Source organism: Oratosquilla oratoria, chromosome 1, assembly GCF_046742065.1.
Source record: "Oratosquilla oratoria isolate Oo_2021 chromosome 1, ASM4674206v1, whole genome shotgun sequence".
NCBI lineage: Eukaryota > Metazoa > Arthropoda > Malacostraca > Stomatopoda > Squillidae > Oratosquilla > Oratosquilla oratoria.
The window spans coordinates 53,498,113-53,510,762 of record NC_134777.1 but is presented as its reverse complement, the minus strand read 5'-3'; the positions used below and the strand labels follow the sequence as shown (position 1 = coordinate 53,510,762).

Sequence of the window (12,650 nt, the reverse complement as noted above, 5' to 3'; positions counted from 1 at the left end):
TTCCTTGTGGATGAAGGGCCATCCCTGTCCCCTATCCATTGCATGGATCAGAAGTAATGCAGCCAGACACACCTCCACAGCAGAACCCAAAAGCCAAACCTGGTTCACCCCACTACTCATTTCCCATAATCTATAATTTACCTCCACCCCTATTCCTCCATTCCCTATTACATATGATCCTAAATAATTCACTCACTCACTTCTTCCAACCCATTGTCATCCTCTCCCCTTGTACATTTCATCACATTACGTTTACTTTCAGGGTTCTCCTCTCACATACCCTCTTAACTCCACCACTAACTGCCATAGAACCTCCTCTGATGCAACCTCAACTGCAATGTTGTCTGCAAACATAGAAACAACATCTGGCTCACCTCCCACTTCTCTTCATTCTCTCATACCATCTTTAAACCCCTTCCCATCACCCTCACACTTACCTCCTGTACCATCCCATTTATGTACACATTGAACTATCATACTGACATTATACAACTGTGATGCAGTCCCACCTTTACCTCAAAGCATTCACTCTCTCCATTTTCTACCATAACACAAACTCTATGTAAAACCTTTTGAATGCCCTCACCAAATTTGTCCCTATTCCGTATATTTCCAACACAATCTTGCCTATATCCTTCACCTTGTGTCAGTAGTATGGTCCCCACACAGAATGAAGAATGAGAGATTGAGAGAATACAAAGGTCAGCAACCAAGCTGGTCCCCACCCTGGCAGATAAACCATATAAGGAAAGACTAAAGGTACTGGGTCTGCCAACTTTGAAAGATCGAAGAGAAAAAGGTGACATGATTAGTGTTCAGGTCACTAAAGGGGATAGATTGCACTGATAGAAGATCTCCTGATTATAGATGGGAGAGCTTTAAGAAGTCATGGAAGTAAATTAGGAAAGACCATATCTCGAAAGGATGTGAAGAAATACAGTTTTCCATATAGATGTATAAATATGTAGAATAGCTTAGAAAGTGATATAGCCCAAGCTCAAATATAGTTCAAATCTAAATATGATAATTGGAAATCAAAGATATAAATTAAGTTGGAACCATACATGAATTTGAGTCTAGATATGTTAGAAAATTAGAGAATAGGAGACAGGACCCAATGAACATTGCTCCTTTCCTGTAAACTACAATTAGGTAAATACATCCCATAATGCCTTCCTGTTAACCATTATATGCCTTCTCCAGATCCAAAAAGACATATGGATTTAGTAAAGGCATATAACTATACAAGTACAATGAAAAAAATTCTAATTATACAGAAAGAAAAGTACTAAAATCAACACAAAGAATTATCTAACCATGCCATGGATTCAATAACTGTATAAAAAAAAAAAATTATGCACACAACTTTACCATTTCCAAGTCATGTATGGTCAATCCACCAATGGTTGACACAAACAACGGATTACGATCTCCTTCAATGGGTTTCAGATCATTTATCACACTTTTAAACACTTCAGGTTTAACTGACAGAAAGATAAGGTCACTCGATGCCACCACAAAATCTGAAAAAGAAAAATAGACAATTAAACAAGATAAATGAGCAAAATTAAATAAACTTGATAATAAATAAATAAAAAACTATTTTGTCTTTCACAATACCTATGTAAAAACAAGGGATTTTACACCACACTAGTCTACTATTAGTATAGTTCAAATGAGCAATTCATTCTAACAATACCTGTCAAGCTTTTTAGAGGCTAATAGTGAACATTTTAGCTAATGAAGGTCTCACATTTTTCTTCATAATCATGTTCCAATCCTTGAGATACTGATATATTATATATAAAATACCAGTCTGAAAAAGTCATCCCTATTATACATAAAAATATACCATATATAAAAACAACTTTACATGGAAAAATCCATCTTACCATTGTCATGTGTCGTAGTGATACCAAGATTACGAATTTTCGACAAATTCTTATCAGATGGGGCACTTACTATCACCTTGGTGGGATCAACCAAACCTGTCAAAGGAAATGTACGTAAGTTCACTGATTTTCAGTACTCAACAGAATCATCTTCATTCTCTCCATTTCAAACCATAAAATTACCATTTTTGATGAAGCCACTGAGAAGAGCCTGAGCCATATTCCCACAGCCGATGAAGCCAATGTGTGCTGGTTGCATGGCCCCATGATAGGACTCAAGAAGTGTGCCCAAATGTGTGACATCATTTACCTCTCCACACACTGATGGATCAACTGTATTAGAGAAATAATGTTGAATGAAATAAATTGTCAAATAAAAACCTTTAACCAATGATTCATGTCTATACAGAAGTAACATATACACTTCTATATAGACATGAATAATAATTGGTTAAAGCTGGGAGTGGGTGTATATCTTTGACTTGGCTACCTTCCTTGTAAGGGGAAAGAAGCCCTTAGTATACAGATAGAATATACAAGTACCTCAATTTTTATCTGTTGCTTCAAGACCCCGTGTTGACCCATAGGTTCATAAATCAATCTACTGTCTTGGGTCTCTTGGAGATCTAAGACACACAGCCCCCCAATTTAGAATGGAGATCACATGAAAAAGAAATACTATACTTCTGTCTGTGTTATGTCAATGTTGGGCAGTATAACATTATTTCTTATCATCATGTGTGTATCCAGGGTAGAGACAGCCATCCTTTTCAGAGCAAGGGACAGATGAGCCTTTTGTAAGTAGCCAGTGTGCTGGAGTGAAATATGAGGACACAAAAGTGACTACTAATGACCCTCAATATATTGTACAGTACTAAATGGGGGGAACATCTGATAGAGCTTAAAGTACAATATACTTGAATTTTTCCCCTAACCCTCCCCAATGCCTCTAAACCACAGACATCACTTGTGGATACAAATGTATTCATCTTATTACTAAAAACAGATAATACAAGCCTGTAATGTTTAAATCACATATTTCACTGGTTATAGCCTCACAGTGTTAACACTTTCTCACCTTCTTAAGAAACTCAAATACTGGTCAAAACATATGTGGCACACCGCCTGACAGGCCACTGTCCACAACTGTCATGCATAAAGCGGCCCATACACGATGATATTGCGCAATTTCATTGTCAATACTCTGAATTGACAATTTAAATTGACCGTGTATGGGCGATATATTGCCCATACACGGTCAAATTGACTGTGTATGGGCGATATATTGCCCATACATGGTCAATTTAATTGTCAATTCAGAGTATTGACAATGAAATTGCGCAATATAATTGATCGTGTATGGGCCGCTTTAGGGATTTGAATATTGTACCAATATTTATTGGTCTTTTTGGAGTCTACCAGCCACAGTATGATGTATCCAACATACCATACATCCAGGGTCATGAGTGCGTACAAGGCTTTTATTGTTGATGCCATTAAATTTGATGGACTACTAGATGCTACACCTCTGTGGGTTGTATCCAGCCTCCAAGATATACATTTGTGCTCGATGGTCACATAATTAGTGGTGAGCTAATGTAGAGTGTTCAACTGTAAATCAACCAATCAATTGTTGCCTTGAAATTTGCTAGGTGGAAAACCCTATCCTATAGTAGTTGGCAATGACCCTCAGAACCTCCCACAGATCTCTGTGTAAAAAATTTGGTCTGTTGTCTGTGTTGTATCAGTGTGGTACTGTTTGTAAATCATCAGTTCAAAATGGTTGGGAGAGGAGAACCATTGATGGTTGTCTGCTCTCCATGTGTGAAAAAATGTAAGAAATACAATTGAAGTTGATAAAGGGAGATCTTGGACTCAGTCCAGAGACCAAGTGTGTCGCTCAAGGCATCTCCTGATGGAGGTGGGGGGGTTGACAGGTTTTGAAAATAATCAGATCCACTGTCCATCTTGCAGGGCCACTCCATGCAGCTATCCATCATTGACCCCTTCAGGGCCCTCACATGGGGGGAGGGGGTATATGCCCTGGGGCAGTAATTCTGGTCTGGCCATGCCGCCCACAAGGCTGACAAAATAATTACAATAAAAAAAGTTAAAGGAGCCCTGAATATTTTACCATAATATACAAATTTTGCATTAGAATCAACAGGATATGAAATATTTTTCCCTATTCTTTTTTGTAATAGGGACATTAAATAACATTTTTTTCCAAGCCAATAGTAGGGATGGTAGAGATGGGATGTGATGATGAGGGAAGGGGTACATCACTGAGAACTTTGCACCAGGGCAGCACTGTAAATAATGTGGTTTGTGCATTCTTGATAGGCACTGCAGTCCTGAGATCCCATCCACAAACACAAATTTCTCCCCCTCACTATTCAGGTGCTATACAGCTAATTTTGTATACAGTGAAAATATCATTACACCCCCTTATCTTCTGCAAACAAATTCAGAAAAACATTTTTAATTTGGAAAATAATCTGTCATCCTCAACATTTACAGATATCAGCCCAAGACAGAAGCAACTACTCTTAGATGTCTGGCTGTACCTAGGCATTTCTTGGTGAAGACATCCACCCACTCAAGTTGTATTGTTTATGCAGGGATGTTAATCATTTTTTTCTGGATCAACTCACCTCACCAATTACAAAAAACTTTTATCAAATCAAAATCTTCCGCAAATGTACAGCCTAACTTAAACTGCACGATGGCAAATTATAATACTTTTTATGGTTATTGCCAAACTCCTGTGTGAAATCCCCTCCCCGTTTATAGATTACTGAAAAAGGCATTATTGCAAGACCCATACCTTTCAAGGTTATAGTCTTCACTGGAGAAGAAAACATGTTCACGGCTTTATTATGTTTCACTGATTTTTCATGCTGTGCTAATGCTGACTTTTTCATATTTGACAGAGTACAATTACACACCCGACAGTAGCAGCTATTGTCAACAAATTTTAGCCAATTGAAACACTCTTCCCATTCTTTTACGTAATGCCTGTTCACAGGTCTAATTAAAGGAGACCCTAACTGCACAGCTTTTATATGCTTTGTTGCTTTTTCGTGTTGTTCTAGGGCTGATTTTTTCATGTTGGACAGGCTACATTTGCACAACTTACAATAACATTTATCGCCAACTAAAGTAAGCCATGCGAACTTCTCTTCCCATTCCTTAACATACCGCCTTCCGTTATTGTACTCGTTTTTCCACTTGCTCATCTTACAAAGTAAATTCACATTGGTAAAGCTGCAATTGTAACATATATAATGTAAATTTGATATCAATGTACTCACTTGTTTTTAATTTACATTTGACAAAGTAATGAAATACTTTCAAGTAAAAAAACAATAACAAGATCTTGTATATAAACAAACGACAGTACAGAAACTGGGGTTGCAAAGCTTTATATTTGGTCTTATTTTCTTATTGGTCTCCACAGCTCACACTTATCTATTCTGGTACCTTTCACTTGTAATTAACTTTTCCTCTTATTTTGAATGTGTTATAACGGAGTGAAATGATCTCTAAGCTCTTTATATTTGGTCTTTTTTTCTTATTGGTCTCCACAGCTCACACTTAACTATCCTGGTACCTTTCACTTGTAATTGACTTTTCCTTTTATTTTGAATGTGTTTTAACGGAGTAAAATGATCTCTAAACTCTTCCAGTACTTTAGCTCCAAATAATGTTGCCACAGCTGACAGTTGTTAACTCGGGTTGCCAAATGTTCAAATGTAAAAGAGGACATCACAAGTCTAAAAAAGGACGATCTGGCTACAAAAGGACAAACTTACCGAGTATGGTTAGTGCCACCGTATGTTTACTACATCATAGGGATGCAAATAATAACAAAATAATCTGACGTTAAAAGAATATTTTCACATTGACCCCAGCCAACAAATGGTTTTAGTTGTATCATTTGTTGAGCGACAGAGGCAAAGAGTACATATCAAATTGTTACTTGGAACTCGTTCAAACCACAATAAACGCATTAGCAAGCATGATCAATTAATATAACCTTGCATACACTAGAACAAAAATTACTATTTCTACAGTACAGTGACTACGGCACGATGTTTTATTTTTACCGCAAAGCTAATATTTTGGCAAAAGAAAAACCAAATGATGTTTATATATATATATATATATATATATATATATATATATATATATATATATATATATATATATATATATATATATATATATATATATATATATATATAACCCAAGCCAACACTAAAATAATTCAAGTTTTGACAATGAAAGGAAAAGGGATGTGATCCCATGAGCACTGCTCTAAAGTATTACAACTATAGTCTATGCACTCCAAGGAGTTCGTTCAAGATGTGTCATATATTATGATTTACTATTAGCCATTCAGCCAAATCAACCTTAGTACATACCTATCTTATTTTCCATTTATGTGCTATTCGATTATATATATATATATATATATATATATATATATATATATATATATATATATATATATATATATATATATATTTAGAAATAAAAATCCCCCCCTCTACCCCTTCGCTCTCTCTCTCCCTTCACCTCCACCTCCTCCCCCACCCTCGGTGACCGCACCCGCCTAACCCTCCCCCACCCCCCATACCCCTTGACCTCTGAGGTCCTTATTGTCTGTCCCTTCCCCCCCCCCTTGTCTGACCTGATCTTAGGTATATATACTTCGGTCATCCCCGATTGTCACACCCTTCTTCCTCTCTCCCCCCTTTAAATGTAAGTCTTCGTACTTATTTTCACAAATCTGTCACCTTTATTATTTCTGTTACCATGTATTTTTTGTTATTTCAGTTTTATCTTGATATTGTCTAATACCTTTACTGTTACCATGTAATTTTTGTTATTTCAGTTATATCTTGATATTGTCTAGTACCTTTACTGTTACCATGTAATTTTTGTTATTTCAGTTATATCTTGATAATGTCTTGTTTAAGACGAAACGTCGATGTCAAATAAGAACAAATGGAAGAATATAGAGACCTAGTTTCAATTCACCCAGTTAATGGAAAATCTCTTATCAGGAAAATCGAGAATACGAAGAAAAAACTGAACAACTACAACAATGCTGTCGTTTTTAACTCCACGTGTATATATATATATATATCCATTTGTTCTTATTGGACATCGACGTTTCGTCTTAAACAAGACATTATCAAGATGTAACTGAAATAACAAAAATTATATGGTAACAGTAAAGGTACTAGACAATATCAAGATATAACTGAAATAACAAAAATTACATGGTAACAGTAAAGGTACTAGACAATATCAAGATATAACTGAAATAACAAAAATTACATGGTAACAGTAATAATAAAGGTGACAGATTTGTGAAAATAAATACGAAGACTTACATTTAAAGGGAAGAGAGGAAGAAGGGTGTGACAATCCGAGGATGACCGAAGTATATATACCTAAGATCAGGTCAGACAAAGGGGGTGGGGAAAGGGACAGACAATAAGGACCTCAGATTTTCACAAATCTGTCACCTTTATTATTTCTGTTACCATGTAATCTTTTTTATGTATATCTTGATATTGTCTAGTACCTTTACTGTTATCATGTAATTTTTGTTATTTCAGTTATATCTTGATATTGTCTACTACCTTTACTGTTACCATATGATTTTTGTTATTTCAGTTATATCTTGATAATGTCTTGTTTAAGACGAAACGTCGATGTCAAATAAAAACAAATGGAAGAATATAGAGACCTAGTTTCAATTCACCTAGTTAATGGAAAATATCTTATCAGGAAAATCGAGAATACGAAGAAAAAACTGAACAACTACAACAATGCTGTCGTTTTTAACTCCACGTGTATTACTGAGAACCTGCTCCCCCCCTTTACTAATATATATATATATATATATATATATATATATATATATATATATGTGTGATAATTTTATGACCATCGCGCAAGGATACGAACCTGCGCTGTACATGACGACCAGAGGCCCCCATAAAATTATCTGATTAATGTCGCTGTCCACTAGCGAATTCCTCGTATATATATGTATATATATATATATATATATATATATATATATATATATATATATATATATATATACATATATATATATATACATATATATATATATACATATATATATATATTAATACATATATGTTTATATATATATATATATTGCACACACAATTATATATATATATATATATATATATATTACAAAGGATTACAAAGGATTACAAAGGCAAAGCATGCCGACAGGAGACCTTTTGATCCATATCTAGGTCGGATGCCAAAAAAAAAATTAATATTAATATTAATAATATTAATAATAAATTAAAACTATAACAATGTAAATAACAATTAAAATACATAAATAAATGCATTGGTATAGTTGAATAACAAACAAACAGGTAAATAGTAAATGATAATAAATTGACATATAACTAATAATAAATGAAAATCAGACAGACAAATTATAACAAAACAAAAACAAATAATATAACATAAATTATAATGATTACAGCATCTTACTTAGGTATTTATATATATATACAGTGTGCGTGTGTGTGTATTCACCTTGGTCTTTGGATCACGTGTTGGACTCGTGATCGACAGCTATTTCCCTCCCGGAAGAGAGCTCAGAGCTCGTATGACTGATCTATGGGTAATGCTATGACCTTTCACACACACACACACCCAACTCCCCGCCCACGAGAGTCAGAGTAACGACCCGAAGCGCAGCGATACCGAAATAATTTCGGCCCTGGGCAGGATTCGAACCAGGTACTGCGAGCACCACCGTACTTCCCAGCCCAGCGCTCTACCAACCGTGCCACCGAGTCGAAACGTCAAGCATTAAAAACCCCCTACTATTTCCTCGTATACTTCCTTCACCTTCATTCCCATTTCATTCTCATTCTCTCTCTCTCTCTCTCTTTCTCTCTCTCTCACACACACACACACTGGCGGATCCAGTGTGTGTGTGTGTGTATTTACCTAGTTGTATTTACCTAGTTGTATTTTACGGGAAGGGGAGCTATGCTCGTGAGGTCCCGTCTTCATATCTCATTTTATCTAAACTATTTTTAAATTCATGTATTGTTTTTGCACACACCACTTTCTCATCTAACTTGTTCCAACTGTCTATTGCTCTGTGAGGAAAGCTGTTCTTTTTCAAATCTCTTCTATAGTTGTCTTTTTTTATTTTCTTTCCGTGTCCTCTTGTATTTCTGTCATCCCATTTTATCAGATTCTCTCTATCAGTAATTTCTATGCCTTTCATGATTCTGTAAATAGCTATCAAATCTCCTCTCTCTCTTCTTTGCTCTAGTGTCTTTAGTTTAAGTTTTTGTAGTCTCTCTTCATATGATAGTTTTGAGAGTGTTGGTGCCAGTTTAGTAATTGCTCTTTGTATTCTTTCAAGTTTTTTTATACATTTTTTTGTACTTGGTGACCATATCGTTGCTGCATATTCCAATCTTGGTCTTATCAGGGTGATTAGGATTTTCCTCACCATTTCTTCATCCAGGTATGTAAATGCCACTTTGATTGTTCTTATTAAATTATAAGTTTCTCCAAAAATCTTATTTATATGTTTCTCAGGTGACATATTATTCATAACAATGACTCCCAGGTCCCTCTCATTTTCTACTCTTTTTTATTCCTTCTTCTCCCAAATTATATGATCCTGTTATTCTGTTTTTGCTTTTTCCAAATTCCATTATACTACACTTTTTTGTATTGAACTCCATCTCCCACTTCCTACTCCATTCTTGTACTTTATTTAGATCTCTCTGTAGTGATTCACAATCCTCTTCAGTTTTCACTCTTTTCAGTAATTTTGCATCATCTGCAAAGAAGCTCATATAGCTTTCAATTCCTTCATCCATATCATTAATATATATAGCAAACATTATTGGGGCCAGAACTGTTCCCTGCGGGACACCGCTTATTACTTCATTCCATTTTGAGTGCTGATCTCTTATCACTACTCTCATTTTTCTTTCTTGCAAAAAGTCTTCCATCCAATTTAGCAATTTACCTTGTATTCCTCCTTCATATTCTAATTTCTTAAGCAACTTCTTATGTGGTACTTTGTCAAAAGCTTTTTTTAGGTCTAGAAATGCACAATCAGCCCATCCATCTCTTTCTTGTATTATATCTATTAGTCTTGAATAGAAACATATTAAATTGGTGACGCATGATCGTCCTTGTCTGAATCCAAATTGCCTTGGATTTAGTACGTTGTTTTTTTCCAAATATTTTACCCATCTACTTTTGATAATTCTTTCACATATTTTTGCTATTGTACTTGTTAGAGAGACTGGTCTATAGTTGGTAGGTTCTTCTTTATTTCCTCCTTTATATATAGGTACTATATTTGCTTTTTTCCAATCTTCTGGAACTTTTCCTTCTTTTAAGGAACTGCTTATTATGCTATGTATTTTGTCTGCCAGTTCATTCCTACATTCTTTCAGAATCCAGTTTGCTATTTCATCTGGCCCATGCGATTTTCTGACATCAAAATTACCCAAGTGTGTCAATATTTCATTCTTCGTTACTTCTATTTCTTCCATAGGGGGGACTTTTTCCTTCCACTCAATCTCTTCAGGTTGTATATTTTCCCTTGTAAACACTGATTTAAAATGTTTGTTCATAATTTCTGCCATTTCCATTTCCTCAGTGTATTCAACTCCTCCTTGTCTTAATTTCTCCAAGTCTTGTTTGTTTTTCAGTTTATTGTTTACAAATCTGTAGAATAGTTTTGGTTGATCTTTACACTTTTCTATAACATCTTTTTCATATTTTCTTTTTTCCTCTCTGCACTTTTGTACATATTCATTTCTATAACCAGTATATATTTTCCATTTTTCAGGTCTTCTGTCTTTTTTCCATCCGGTCCAGGCTTTGTCTCTTTTGTCCTTTTAACTCCCTACAACTTTTGTTGTACCAGCATTTTACATATTCTTTTTCTTGTTTTTGTCTTGGGACATACTTTTCCACTCCTTCTTTGTAAATTTTTGTCAAAATATTCCATTTCTCTTCCACTGATGTTTCTTCTTTGTATATTTCTTCCCAGTTTTCTTGTTGGAAGAATTCTCTTATTTTATCAAAGTTTGTTTTTTCATACATCATTCTTCCTTTTCTATATTGTTCATTTCTTTTCATATATTTTTCTTCATTAAGTTCCAGTTCGATCAATATGTGGTCACTTTTACCTATTGGTGTTTTATATTCAATCTTGTCCACTATTCTAGGTTCAGATGTAATTATTAAGTCTAGCCTCGATGGTTCTTCTTCATTTCTATACCTAGTGTTCTCTTGTATCCATTGTGTCATTGAATGGTCAGTAATCATCTCAAGTAGAGCATTTCCCCATGAGTCATCACCACTCTTTACTGTCATTTCTTCCCAGCAGATTTCTTTGCAATTAAAGTCGCCCATCATAACTATTCTTCCTCCGTCTTCCATTATTTTAGTTAATGCTATCTTTGTGTCCTCTAACATACTTTTATGTTCACTCTCCTCCCATGAGGCTGTTTTCGGAGGCACATAATTGATCACAAATTTTCTGCTCTTCTTATCTCGGTCTTCCACTTCTATCATAATCATCTCTACTGTATTCTTTCCATATATGACACCTTTCACGTTTATATCCTTCTTTGTCAGGAACATAACTCCACCCCCTTGTTTTTTCTCTCTGTTTCTAATCCAATAATTGTATGTATCATGTCCTACACTGTTGGGTGGTAGTGGGCCTTTTAATTTTGTTTCTACAATTCCCATTATGTCCGGTTCTTTTTCTTTCAAATAATCATTCAGTTCATTCAATCCTGTTATCAATCCATCTATATTTGTGTAAGACACTCTTAGTTTTCTGCCACTTCCATTGTGTTCTCTGTTTCCCTTATGTTTTTCTTTAGTATGTCGAACTGCTTTATTTTCATGTTCACTACTCTCCAATAGAATCTCTCTTTCTCTGACTCCGTTCTTTCCTCGTTTTTTGCCTTAGCTTCAATTCTTTTCTGCTTTTCTGCCTCTCTTTCCTCCTTATTCATTTCTCTTTTTATCCATACCTTTTTATATTGATCATTTGTTGCTAGTTTCCCTGTCTTGGATAGAATTTTCTCTGCCGTTGTTTGTGACCTGAATTTAATCTTAATTGGTCTGGTCTTATCTGTACTATATTTTCCGAGTCTGAATTTTTCCTCAATTTCCTTTATAATTTCTGGTTCATCTTCCTGGACTAATTTTAATAAACTGCTTACCCTTTCATTTTCCTCCTTGATTCTTGCGGTTCTATCTGGGTTATGTTTCTCTTCCATTCCTAATATAATTATACATTTCTTTTTGTCAGCTAATTCTCTTACTATATTCTCCTTCTGTCTCATCACTTTAATAACTGAGTCTTCATTATGTTCTTTCAATTGCTGTTTGACTATGTCAGTGAATGAAACCTTATTCCCTTCTTGAGTTATTCTCCAATTTTTAGCTTCTGTAGCTATTTTCTCACTGTTTTCATTACTATTCTTCTTCAATTTCTCATTCTCCTCCTTTACATTTCCTAACTGTCTTTTTAGGTCCTCTACTTCTTCAGTTAAGTTTCTGTTAGCCTTCTCTAGTTGTTCCAATCTTTCAATTCTCTGGAAAATGGAGTCTACATTACCTAACTTACGTTCCAAGTCCTCGATCACCTTATCAACTCTCTCCTCTAGTCTTATCAGTCGG

At 35.0% G+C, this 12,650-nt stretch overlaps 1 protein-coding gene across 1 annotated transcript; it reads right to left on the bottom strand.

The window, feature by feature from the left end:
• Nucleotides 1-1,371: 1,371 nt before the first annotated feature.
• LOC143024411 (uncharacterized) lies at nt 1,372-6,023 on the bottom strand (the record flags this gene model as incomplete). The annotated part of the gene is given in 5 exon segments (XM_076183233.1): nt 1,372-1,523; nt 1,893-1,988; nt 2,076-2,225; nt 4,720-5,159; nt 5,585-6,023. Coding segments are annotated over 5 exon segments (915 nt in total), but the record flags the coding sequence as incomplete, so codon positions are not given.
• Between the last annotated feature and the right edge of the window lie 6,627 nt (nt 6,024-12,650).